The 13,042-nt window shown below is 57.3% G+C and overlaps 1 protein-coding gene across 2 annotated transcripts in view; it reads right to left on the bottom strand.

The window, feature by feature from the left end:
* LOC111154807 (paired box 7) overlaps window positions 1-13,042 on the bottom strand; it is a 96,119-nt gene that overhangs the window by 6,961 nt on the left and 76,116 nt on the right. For both annotated transcript variants that reach the window (XM_022514728.1, XM_022514727.1), the window contains exon 8: window positions 187-433. In XM_022514728.1, coding sequence (XP_022370436.1) covers window positions 187-433 — 247 coding nt within the window. The remainder of the gene's footprint in view (window positions 1-186; window positions 434-13,042) is intronic.

The raw sequence follows: 13,042 nt of genomic DNA on the forward strand, positions 1-13,042 counted from the left end.
GGGAGTGCAGGACCCGGGCTCAGTATCAGCTTAAGACAACAGCCCATTCTTTCTGGGCCTTGATTTTCTCGTCTGTGAAATGGGCACTCCTACCCCAACACCACCTTGCAGCTCTCTGCAAATCAACAGACCGTCCGGAGTGGGACGGGGAGGGGGAGGAGGACGCCTGGGGCGCCAGGCACTCACTTTGGCCGTACTGGCCGTACTGGTAGCCAGCCACGGGGTCCACGCTGTAGCCGGTGGTGCTGTAGGTAGGCGGGCAGTAGGACTGGGAGGTGGGCAGGCTGTCTCCCGGCTTGATGGAGTCGGCCCGCTGGCTGCAGCTGGCCGAGATGGACGTGGCCGAGTCCAGCCCACCGTGCAGCGGGGAGATGGAGAAGTCGGCCTGTGGCTGCGGCGGCACGGCGCTGGGGTTGCTCAGAATGCTCATTACCTGTGGGGGAGAGACGATCAGCGCGGCCAGAGTGGCAGGCGTGGGGGGCTCGGAGGACGGGCCCTTGGCTGGGCTTGCTCCCTCGACATCCCTGTGCAGCACCGAGAGCCTCAGTTCACCAGGTTTGCTAGCCCCTGTGGGTAAGACATTTGGTGGTTTCTCCTGGTCGGATCCTGACCCATGGAACGACCCCTCATCCAGAGCTCCAGGGGGCAGGGGAGGGCCGCGTTCCCCTCCTGGGTATCCCAGGCCTGGCTCTAAGAGACATCTGGTGTCTGTCGCATGAATGAATGAACCCACAAACCAGCTGATGTCTCTCCCATCAGACAGGGGCTCCTCCAAGACAGGAAACCATGCCTCCCCTGTCAGACTCGGAGGCGCCCATCTTCCAACACAGAGGTTAGAACAGGACTCTGGATCTAGTCCAGCTTCACTCCTTGTCCTGAGGCAGGTCTGCTCTGCTCTTGACTTGGAGACCCTGCCCCTACAGTGCCAACATCCATGGTCAATCCTTTTGAAGAGCCTCGTGGGTATCTTTCTCTGACTCTGGTAACTCTCAGATGTCTGTGATCGTCACCATGTCCCTGCTTGGCCGGAACAGCAAATAGGACTGGTGATCCCAGCCTGGCAGGGGGAGGCTCACCTCTCTACACTCAGCTTAAAGAACCTGGTGTTAGTTCACTGATGTGTTCACTTATTCCTTCAACAAACATGCACTGATGGTGACTGCAGCCCCAGGCCTCGGGCAGGGCCCTGGGTCTTCAAAGGAGGAAGAACCACGGTCCCTGCCCTCGGCACGGGGGATGTTCTACGTCTGGTGGAGGAGGCAGCAGGGAGCAGACCATCAGGATGTGAAGTGGTGAGGAGCACGAGAGAGTCCGTTCAGCAGGGGCTGTGGGAACCCAGGGAAGGGCCAGTCTGGTGGTCCAGGAAGGCTTCTGGAGGAGGTGACAGCTGCTGTCCAGCTCTCCAGGAGAGAGTGGGGAAAGGGGATGCAGGCAGCTAGGCGCCCCTCTGTGTGGAAGCGCGGTGTCCCGTCCCATCCCGGGAGATGATGGAGAGGCAGGCCCTTGTGCTGCAGACCCAGGGGGCCCAGGACCCTGCTGGCCTCCTGGGGAAGCCACATGCCTTGCGGGAGGCAGGCTTCAGCGTCAGGTGGGAAGCCGAGCTGCTAACCTGCCCAGCAGGGAGCGGAAGCGGCAGGCTGTGTTCTCTGGTTTCCCCACTTGCCTCTCGGGAGAAGAGAGCCTAGAGGCATCAGAGCAATGATCTTGTTGCTGACTGGATGCCTTCTGGAAACTTCTACCTTCTCCTCTGTGACTTGTCCCTACCAGAAACACTGAGGCAGGGCGGGGGTCGAGGGCATGGATGTGGAATCCTCAGGCCAGGGACAGCCCCTGGTCTCCTCCACTGACAGCCTAAGGTGTCCCTTAGCAATGTGACTGCCCGCAGTCCTGAGGAAAAGACATGACGACTGTCCTTAATTCAGAGGGTGGCTGGGGGGCACGAGTTGGTGTCTGTGTGCAGAGGGCTCTGCGCCAGGCCAGCGCTCTGGAAACAGGGCCCCAGAGTCCCCAGGCCTTGTCCTCCCTTTCTCCTTCCTTTCCTTCGTCTTGGCATGAACTCACATGGCTCTCCCACTCCAGGGGCCTACCCAGGTGTGTGAGGCTGCGCCGTGAGGCCTCTTCCTCAGACCAAGTAACAGAGACCTTCAAAAGGCTAAGGCCTCTCCAGACCTCACCGCAAGCCTGTGGGGAGCAGCTCCCCACAGAGGCCTGAGCCCATTCGCCTGAGAGTCACAACTGACTCTCCAGGGTGGGTCTGAGCGTCTGACCCCTTCAGAGGTCCTCACTCCAGGGGCCAGCAGCAGCTCGTGCCCCGGGCAGCCGCTGCTCAGGGGTGAGTGACGCTGGGGCCCCTCGTGGCTAGGGCAGGAGCACAGCCTCTCCCTGACCCTTCTCTGGATGCTCCCGGCACAATCCCCTCACCCTGGGCTCACCGTCCTGGGTCCTTTTGCTCCCCTTCCCCCCAGAGCCAGAGTCAAGGGCACTGGGCCTGGGGAGGGCTGGTCTTTGCCTCCCCTACAGCTGGCGGGGAACTTGACGGTGTATCAGCCCCATCAACAAGGCAGACACTCGGGGATGGGGGTGTGAGGACGGGAGGGTCCGGGCAGGTGTCTAGCTACTCTGGGCCATGGCCTGACCCGTGGAATTCCCTGAACTCACACTCTTCGGTGGGAGGGGTAGAGGGGAGGTGGCAAGAAGGACCCCATGAAGGGGTGGTGGGTGACGATGCCTGACAGTGTGGGCTGTGTTTGTTGCTTTCCGACTGTGCAGATGGGTTCTCTGGGGCATAGGAGATTTGCTGTGTGTCTGGGCGGGATCTGAGGGCGAACTCAGGAATCTAGCATTTGCCAGGGGGCTAGGGGACCTGATTCCCTTCCATGTTACCCGTCCGGTGCCCAATCTAGACTCCACTTTCCAACTAAATTAACAAAATCACTGCCCACTCCATTTCCATCCCCCCACCACCACCCCAATATAAGCATTAACCCTGCTCTCCCCTGGAAGGAGGCCTGGACTCCAAAAATAGACTCAGAGGCTCAGAAAAACACACAGACCCCACTTCCCTTCCTTCAGGAGGATAATTGTGGGCACGGGGAGATCTCGGGAGGGTCTTCCAGCTCTGGTGAGACCCCAGTTTAATCCTCCCTCCTGCACACCGCCAACACACCAAGCCCACAAGAGACGATGGAATGGGAGGGGAGGAGCATGTTTTGGGTTGGGCTGGGAGCTATGCACAGATGGTACTCATCCTGGGGGAACAGAAACCCACAGAGAACTGCCACAGATCTGACCACAGCATTCAAGAATTATCAGTGGCTGGGCACCTGCGTGGCTCAGTCGGTTAGGTGTCTGCCTTTGGATCAGGTCGTGATCCCAGAGTCCTGGAATCGAGCCCCACATTGGGCTCCCTGCCTAGCAGGGAGTCTGCTTCCTCCTCTCCCTATTGCTCCCCCAGCTTCCACTCTCTCCTCTCTCTCTCTTGCTCTCAAATAAATAAATAAAATCTTAAAAAAAAAATTATCAGTGGCACCTCATTCCCTCCCAGATAAACAGGACAAAGTCTTTTTGTGATCAGACCGCTACCTACCTAGTCTAACTCCTCCCTCTCTTCCTGCCTTACACGTTGTGTCCTGGCTACCGAGTGATATGGGGTTTCCCGAAGACATCTGTCATTCATTCATTTATTCATTCAACAAACATTTCATAGAAGGCTACCACGTGCCAGGCTGCAGATAGGGTTGGACCCACCTCTGCCCCTCCAGCACAGACATTGTGCCTGCTCCATACTAGGAACCCAGAAAAACCAGCTGAATTCATGGATATCACTTAATGAATCTGTAGTGAGCACCTATTACGTGCCAGACGTTGAGCTGGGCATGGAGGATGCAGCAGTGAGCACCAGCCACTCCGTGCCCTCCTGGAGCCAGCCTCTCCTGAAGGAGGGTGACAACAAACCAGTAAATACATAATATAATTTCTGATGCTGAGAAGTGTTTATAGAGGATAGACAAAGGAGATAAATATAGTAGTCAGGCAAGAGCTCCCCAAGAAGTGCTATCCAGCAAGACCAGAAAGAGCCAGCCAAAGGAGGATGTAGCAGAAAAGCTTTGCAGGCAGCAGAGCCAGCAAGTGCAAAGGCCCTGGGGTGGGAGCATACCCAGCAGGTTTAAGAAATAGGAAGAAGGTCAATGCTGAGAATGAAAATCCTGAGAGCTCCAAGGCCTCCTGGAGTTTGTCAAAAGGGGCTTGTGTGGTGCCCAGGGGCTGGGGGAGGGGGGCGCTCAGCACCAGCTCAGGCGGGGGGTAGATTTTTCCTGTAATGGGATTTGTTCAATGGGATTTGCCCTGGAACATCAAATCAAATCCACATCTGGGATAGGTGTGAATGAGGATGCAAGGAGGCTGCATACTCTCTCCCACAGTCCCTGGCGGCCAATGGATCAAAGGGCTGCCATTTCATCCCATGCCCGGTCTCCAGGCATGGCAGTTTCCAAGCAAGTGGGACTGGACCCAGCTGAAGAGAGGTGGTAGCATTGATTCCTCGAGCAACTGAGCTATTATTCCCCCTATTATGCAGACAAAGAAACTAAGGCACAGGGAAGAGGAAAGGCACATCCCGGATCACAAAGCCAGGAAGCAGCAGGGTTGGGATTTGAACTCATGTCTCCTTGACCCGGAGCTGTGCTGCTTCCCACTAGGCTGTGCCAGAGACGGTGGGGAGAGAGACCCTTGACAACCTGGCGGTGGGGGGTGCTGAGGACCCAAGTGGCCCTCTGTGGCCTCAGGCTGGCCCCTAGACCCCTGGAAGCCCCTCTCAGCCCGCAGAAGCAGGAAGCTTGGGCCAGGGTTAGCGGCCCAGCCAAAGTCTGGGGCTTGCAAACTTTTGAACTTGAGGAAGTCCCAGTCTGATGCGGTAATCCACCCCCCTCAAGAATGCTAAGGCCTCTCCCCTGGTGGGTTTTACTTTTTTCCCGGTGACCTTGCTTTCGCTAATGTATTACTTCTTGGTACGTTACCGTTACTAACTCAAAATCAATACCGACCTCCACATCTGTAAGGTTTTATCTGAAGGCAAATCTCCGGGCTGTCTGTCAGGCTGAGTGACAGCCGTCCCTTCCTCGGGCCCCCACCCGCTGCAGCCCCCGCCCGCCCCCAGCCCCTTCCTCTCCCTCTGCTCTAAATCAGTCCCAGCCTCCACCAGACTAAATCAATAAGGGGCGGCCTCATCCCCCTTCCGCCGCTGGGGAGAGGCTTGCAGGTTTGGGGGGTGCGGGCTGCGGGAGCCCCGTGCCAGCCCTCCTTCCACATCCTCCGCTTGCCACCCCCTCCCCAGGACGCGGTGGCGCTCTCCCCTCCTTTAAAAGAAGGGGATGGGAAAAATGTAATTAATTCCCTCCGCTCCTGAGCTGGCCCCAGGGCCTGGGACCGAGGAGGCTGAGCGGTGGGATCTGCACCCTCTGTGATAACCAAGCGCGCTTCGGGAGCGAGGCTGCAATTAGAAGGGGATCGCCATCACGGGGGCTCGGTGGCATGGTGCGGGTGGGCGCCTGGGGCCCGCGGAGGGACACATAGGAGACAAGCAGGGGCAGGGATCACGCCTGGAGAGGTCAGGAAAGTGGGACCTGGAGATGGGACCAGGGCTGGGAGGAGGCCAAGGACCACCGGGACCTGTGGGCAGGTCTGGGAGCCCCACCTCCGCAGGTCCAGAGGGGACCCCGAGGCCCCAGAGGGACTCAGCCATTCACCGCCGGCCAGAATACCAGCACCAGCATCCGGGCTCCTCCGCGGGTGAGCTGGGACCCTCGGTGATTTCTTTAACCTTCTGTGCTTCAGCTTTCTCATCTGTACGATGGGCATGGCAAGAATTGTAGCCACCTATTAGGAGCATTGTAACTGAGGAAATGCACCTGGAACGTTTAAGGCAGTGCCCGGCATGGGGCCTGTTCTCAGCACAGGCTCGCACTCCCCCTCCGCTTTCACTTAGAGGAGGCACCTGGCCTGAGCTTGACATGTACACTGGAGGGCAGACTCCAGGAACTCCTACCTGTCCTGACTGTGTCTTTTTCATCCCTTCTTCCCCAGGGGCCTGGCACACAGTGGGAGCTTTCTGGGTGGAGAAGCCCTGCCCCCAGAAGGGCAGAAGGGCATGGGCCCTGACGGCCAGTCTGTGAAGTCTCCAGCAGAAACTGAGGCCTGAAGGGGGTGGTGAATTCCACTCCAGGAGAGTGTCACCACAAACCAATGGCACACCATTCCTGGGCTTACTGCCACTCCTCCTACCCTCAGCCTGGGGCGGGGCTCTCTGAGCACTTTCATCTCCACTCCAGCTCAGCTCTGGGTCACTTCTGATTCTACAAGAGGTGAGGGAGGGGGACATGTTTGGAAGGTAGCCTGTTCCCACCGTCAGGGGAGAAGGCTAGGGCACAGATGGCCAGGAATGGAATGCAATGCTTGAACTTCATGATCTACGTCTCTGTGAGCTGAGGGATTACCAGGGGCAGACTAGCTCACAACGCACCCTGGTCCCCAAGGGCCTGGGGTCTGGAGTCCCTCCCTGTGTGCAGATGGAGCTCACGGGGGCTGACTGAGGGCAGGGGAGGCGGGACACGGCTGCCCCATTGGGCTCTGTCTGCTCAGTTGCTGTCTCCTCACCTTGGCTGCCTGCTGGAATCAGCGGGGAAGTCTTTCAAAATGCCGACACAGTGGGGACGCCTGGATGGTTCAGTAGGTTAAGCCTCTGCCTTCAACTCAGGTCATGATCCCAGGGTCCCGGGATGGAGTCCCGCATCCGGCTCTCTGCTCAGCAGGGAGCCTGCTTCTCCCTCTACTTGCCTCTCCCTCTGCCTGCGGCTCTCCCTGCTTGTTCTCTCTCTCTGATAAATAAATACATAAAATCTTTAAAAAAAAATAAAATGCCAATGCCAGGGGTGCCTGGATGGCTCAGTTGGTTGGGCATCCGTCATCGGCTCAGGTCATGATCTTGGGGTCCTGGGATGGAGCCCTGCATCAGGGCCCCCTGCTCAGCGGGGAGCCTGCTTTTCTCTCTCCCTCTGCCCCTTCCCCACCTCGTGCTGCCTCTCTCTCCAATAAATAAAATCTTTAAAAAAAAAAAAATATATATATATATATATATGTATATACACACATACTGCCGCTGCCAGGATCTCTCATCCTGTAGATGCTGATTAGTTGGTCTGAGGGTCTGGGCATGAGGAGCGTTTAAAGTCTGCTGGCCCTGGTGATTCTAATGCGAAGCCAAGTTTGCGAGCCACTGCTTTCAGATTATTGTTATTACCGCTACACACACATAGTAATGACGGCAAGTCCTCACCCACGTGGAGAAGACATGGGCGCGCACACCAAACACACTGACACCCGTGCCGACTGCACACGGCCTTAGGCAGACACGCCAACACGAACACACAAAGAATGATACCCACGAAAAAGTGTGCATACGCACACAGCTAGGTCACAGCCCGTCACACGTGTCACAGACCCACGCGCAAACACGCACACACGTTCACACACGCTGCAATCTCACAACACAACTGCCAGCTCACTGATGCAAGCCTACGAGCCTATGGTCACCTTACCGCAGCCCCCAGCGGACACCCAGGCACACATCACACAAACACACCCCCAGCCTGTCCCACCGCCCGTCCCCAGCCCCTCACTGGGATTAGTGCGAGCGAGAAATCACCCACCCAGGCGGCCAAGCACCCCCGCTCCCCTCTCTCCTGCTCCGGTCTTGCTAAGAGGATCGGGCCCCTCCCCTCTCCCTGCCCCCTGTGGACAGCGGTAATGGGCTTCGGGTGCTGACTTTGAGCTTCCAAACAAGATTTCCTGCAGGTCTCCCCATCCCCGCCTCCCCTTCGCCTTCCATCTCTCTGCCTATGGCCCTCACCCTCCCTCCACTGTGCACATCTCAACCAGGAGAGCTGGTGCCCTGCCTGGCCGGCCAGCTCCCCCGCCCCCTCCACACACCCCCTGACCCCAGCCTCTCTCCTGCACCACCACCAAGCCTTCCGCGAATGCTTTTCTAAGCCTGGCTACCACCATTTTCTGGCCCAGCACAGCACCGTACAGTTTCCGAAGCATTTCCCTTCAAGCCTCCAACCTTTCCAGATGAGGGACAGGCTTAGGGGCTCACTGAGAGTCACCTGGGGGAGTGGCATCAGTGGGGCAAGAACCCTCAACCCCTGACTTCTATCTAGTCCAATACTCTGGTCCTGCACCTGACTCTGGTCTTCTTTCACCATAGACAGCTCTAGGTCATTCTTGGGTCCATGCGTGTGTGCGTGTGCGTGCATGTGTGTGTGTGTGTGTGTGTATGTGTGTACAGTGTGGGTGTACATGAGGATATCACATGTGGGAATATTGCATGTGTGTCAGAATATTATGTGTATACACACGTGCGTGTGCATCATGACAGGACTGTGTATGAATATATGAACTTTGTGTGTGTGTGGGAGTCTACATGTGTGCCAGTATTGCACGTGTGTGTGTGTATGTGTGTGTTCAAATACGTGTCCTGGGTGCCCCTCTATCTGATCTCCCCAAGGGAGGGTATGCCCCAGGGCTGGGAGTCCAGCGGGTCACTGACTGCTGTCTCTGACCGGAGGGGGACTCCCCAGCCCCAGACTCCTCTGGGTTCTCTCCCCCTTCCACGTAAAAGTCCAACACAGCTGACCTGAAAAGACCAGGAGACAGGCTCTGTCTGTTTGCAGAGGGAAACAGGGAGGGTAAACTCCGCAGAGAAAGTCTTCAGCCTAGGCTTGGGTAAGAACTCCCAGAGTACGGGGAAAGATGCAGGAAGGCTAAGCTGGACAGGAATGGGAAGTCTTGGGCTTGGGCCTCACTCAGAGGATGCTGTCAGCCTTGCGGTGGCACTGACCCTGATCCTGACCCTGACCTGGATTTAGCCAGGAGCTGCAGGGGGCAGACTTGCTGTCCTAGTCCCAGTGCCTGGCATGTAGTAGATGTCCAACTAATATTGATTGAGTGAATGAATGAATGAATGAATTTATCTGTCCTCCCCAGCACAGGGCCTGGCATGGAGTTCCATGAATGAAAAGAAAAAATGGAGGGGTCTTGTGGCACACTCATACCCGGCTCCTCCCCTCCATGGATTTCAGAGCCCCCTCCCCACCCTGGGGGTCCTTGGGGCCCAACTAAAGACTAAAAGCCAGGGGGATGGACAGAATGACTCCCATGCATTGTCTAAGAAGTTAAAGATACTCTCTCTGTAACACACACACACACACACACACACACACGTGCATGCATGTACATCTCCAATGTTTGCTCTACGAGATGTCAATCTCCAAAATCTGGAAACATCTAGAATTATCTGGAAGCCCTGGAGAGGGGCTGGCTTTGGCATCCCCTCCCTGGATGGTTCCTGGGTAAGGTGTCCAAGCCAGGATGGCCAGGGACTCCTGGCTGCCGGCGGGGGCGGGAGCTAGTGGGGTGGGGTGCAGTGGGATTCCGGGACCATCTCTGATGGGGCGATAATGGCGGAGGGGGATTAGAGCAACCGCTCTGAGCGGCGGCGGGGCTGGAATAGGAAGGGGCTGATCGCCGGGAAAGATATGACTATTTAAAGATAATGATTGCATAAATTTAATTAGCACACTTTCACGCGGCAAATGGCCGTTTTGTAATTAATGTATCTGGCCTTACTAAGCATGAAAGATCCCATCTCCTCCCCCTCCCCTCTCGCTCCCCCTCCTCTGCAGCTCTAATGAAAGACAGAGAGCAAGTGACAGAAACAGTTCGTCCATCAGTGGTTCCGTGGCTCCAGGTGTCAGGGGCCTAATTGGCTGAGCTAAGGGGAGGGAGGGTGGGAGGACTGGGGGGGGCGAAGGGGGCCTCCTGGACTCTGGGCCCAGGTTGGGAAAGGAGGGAAAGGAGGAGGCCTAGGCTCTTGGCCCCCCTGGCGTGGGGGGTGCTCCCCCTTGGTAATTGCTGGAGACGAGGACACAGATTGGCCATGGCAGGGAGTGAGTGCTGGCAGGGAGGCCTCGTTAGTACCTGGGCAGACAAGCTGGCACATATCACAATGCGTTAAGGACTCCCAGCAGTGATAGCTCAGGCCCGGCATCCCCTCTCCAAGGAGCCAAGTCCCCAGAGCAGAATGACCGAATGCCTCCCCCCCGCCACCCAAGCCCGTATTGAGAGGCTCAAAAGAAGAACTAATCATTGGCTTCCTTTATGAAGCACCTACTGTGTGCCAAGCACCTACTATGGGCAGGCAGCCCTGCCATTCACCCCTTAAACCTGCAGTTGGAAGGATGGGTATTTTCATCTTCCTGAAATTGGAATATGCATTTTACCACCTGTCATGTCTTGCTGGGGCTGTCCCAGCAGCCAGGTAGCATCCGTGTGAGGCAGCAGTGACCACGGAGCTGCGTGCGAAGCTTTTCTTGATAAGATCAAGGATGGGCCAACATCGAATTGTCTTAGGTTCAAGGAAATAAGGGTATCGGCTGTTCCAGGTTCTAGGTCAGGAAACTGAGTCTCGGGGAAGTGAATTACTTCGCTGCAGTCTACACAGCGAGTGAGTGCTGGGCTGGGATCTGAACTCAGAAGGTATAATTCTGAAGACGATTCTCCCTCTAGCATCTACCTAAGGAACCCACCGCAGGGCGGGCTCAGCATCCTCCCTTCCCCCGTGATGCCGTTCCCGGCAGGCTGGCAAAGATGCTTGGCTGACTCCATAGGAAAGCCTCTTTGTTAGGTGCGTACAGGGATCAATCGTGGTGACGTCCTTCAGACTCAGAGCAGCCTGGTCTTCCTGGAGGATGACCAGGTAACAGAACTGAGAGGGTTCCTGCTGGTCTGCCCCTTACCCTCGCGCCATGACCGTCTCGGGGCTGTGTGCACAACCACCTCTCCGACAAGGCCCCTCCACCGTCTTCACCCGCCGCCCTCTGCCAGGTTCGGCCACCAGCCCCTGCCTGGTTTTCTCGGTTTTCTCCGAGGCAGGGGGTGCGGGGAGGCCCCTAGCCAGCCTAGGCCGGGTGGAACAGGGCCCAGCCAGCCCTCTCCTGGACCAAATTCAATTTCAAAGCTTAATGAGTTTGCAGAGGAGCCGGGTGAGCTCGTTGACGCTACTCTTTGCCGGCTGGGTGGTTCCCGGCCGGGCCACCGAGTGCGCAGCGGCCCGAGCAGGGAGAGCCCTGGGCTCCATCGACAGTGGCGGGGGCACGGAGCGAGTGAAAAATGTCAGAGCAAATTGCTCTTGACAGCATTAATATCTGCACCTCATAGCAATAATTACATGTAAATAAATAGCAAAATCACAGTCAGCTGGAGGCAGCTTAGGGAGGACAGACACTGCTAAGGACCAGCTGGGGACCCGAATGCGTTGCTCCAGCCTTTTCTTTCCTCCTTCGAGTCTCCGCTCCCCCCTCGCCAGCAACCAGATCCTTGCTGCAGCATGCAATGGAGACCTCAAGTTCCTGGCCGCTTGTATTAAAAATGGGAGGGAAAAAAGAACACGTTTGGATCCCTCCCCACCATGGCTCACCCTGTTCTCATCCAGCTGTGGGGGGACAGCTGGAGGAAGCATCCTCCCCGCCTCTTCCTCTCCTCTCTCTCCGAGCATGTCCCTCCACCTGCGGGTCTCTTAGAGAGACTCGCCTCAGAAACCCACATCTCTGCCCTGACCCCTGTCCCGGGCGCTGTGCTGGCCGCCTCCTGGCCTTGACCTCCGCACAGCTGCCCAGACCCAGGTCCTCTTTCTGCACTCTCTGCTTCTCTGATCCTATCACCCTCTCGGTCACCCAGACCCCACATGGCCTCATCCTCTTCGCCTCCCTGGCCAGCCCGACAGCCATGGTGCTGAGCAACAACACGCATCACGCTAAGTCACCAGCCGAACGTGGTGCAACTTCCTGGTGAGACCTGACAAGACCCTACTTTACTGCCCTGTTGTGACCAACAAATATGGCGGCGCAGTGGCAAAGAACCCAAAAGGCGCGTGCGTGTCTGTGTCGCAGGTCTGTGTCCCCAGGGCCCTGAGAGTGCACACTCAACCCGTAGCAGGGGTACTTTGAGAGAAGCTGAGAAGCCCAGTGTGTGACCGGAGTCACCTCTTGCTATCCCACTGGTTTGCTTCTGTGCTTCTGTCTGCAAAAGCGAGGACCAGTCTTACCCACGTCTGGGTTCACAGTCCTTAGCAAAAGGCCCCCGGAGGTGTTTGAGGGACCAGGAAAAGAAACCAAAAGGAAGTGGCAGGGCTAGGAGGACAGGAGAGGAAGGAAGGGAGAGGCTAGGAAGGTGGGGAGAAGGGAGAAGGGAGGAAGGCGCTGCCCAGGGACCTGACACTCTTCAGATGAGCCCGGGTGTACCGTGCTGGCTGGACTGAATCCAAGGTTCCATCGCTCCCCTCCCCAGAGAGACCCACAGGCCTGTCCTCCAGGGACCCAGGCTCCCTCCCACTTCCTGTCTGCCTTGGAGAGAGTTCCCCTGTCTGAGCTCCGCTGCCCCAGGAGGAGGAGCGTGGAGGGCCCCCCAGCGCCGTCCCTGCCCTGCCTGCCTCCTCTGCACAGGGCAGGGAACGCAGGCTCCATTCTTCACGAAACAAATATCTTCTCCAGAGCAGCCCCGCGTCCCACACTGTCTTATTTAGTTCACCGACTAATCCACTTATCGAGGATAAAGCGCCTGTGAATCCCCATTTGATAAAGGCAGTCACAAAATTAGCAAAAACGTGCCCACGGCTCGGACGTACCAAACAAACAAGAGGCTGGGGACGGCTGCAGAGAGATGTTGTCTCTCTCTGGTCCCCGGGCCCCGGAGAGATGCGGGAAGAGATAGCAGCTTTCTCACGGGCGCTGCAGGCTGGGAAGGCGATGCCATGGGTTATTTGGGAAGAGGGCTGGGCAAGTGGGGAACGGCGCTGGAATGGGGTCCCGGCTCCCTCCGACACTGCGTGTGCCCCAGTGCCAGGCCAGGGCCCCAGCTCCCAGTACGGCCCAACTCCATGACCCTGTGCCTATCACACCTCCAAATACCACCGCTCAGTATCCTGGCTAAC

This window comes from Enhydra lutris, unplaced genomic scaffold (genome assembly GCF_002288905.1).
Source record: "Enhydra lutris kenyoni isolate GAN:26980312 unplaced genomic scaffold, ASM228890v2 scaffoldscaffold38, whole genome shotgun sequence".
NCBI classification, from domain to species: domain Eukaryota; kingdom Metazoa; phylum Chordata; class Mammalia; order Carnivora; family Mustelidae; genus Enhydra; species Enhydra lutris.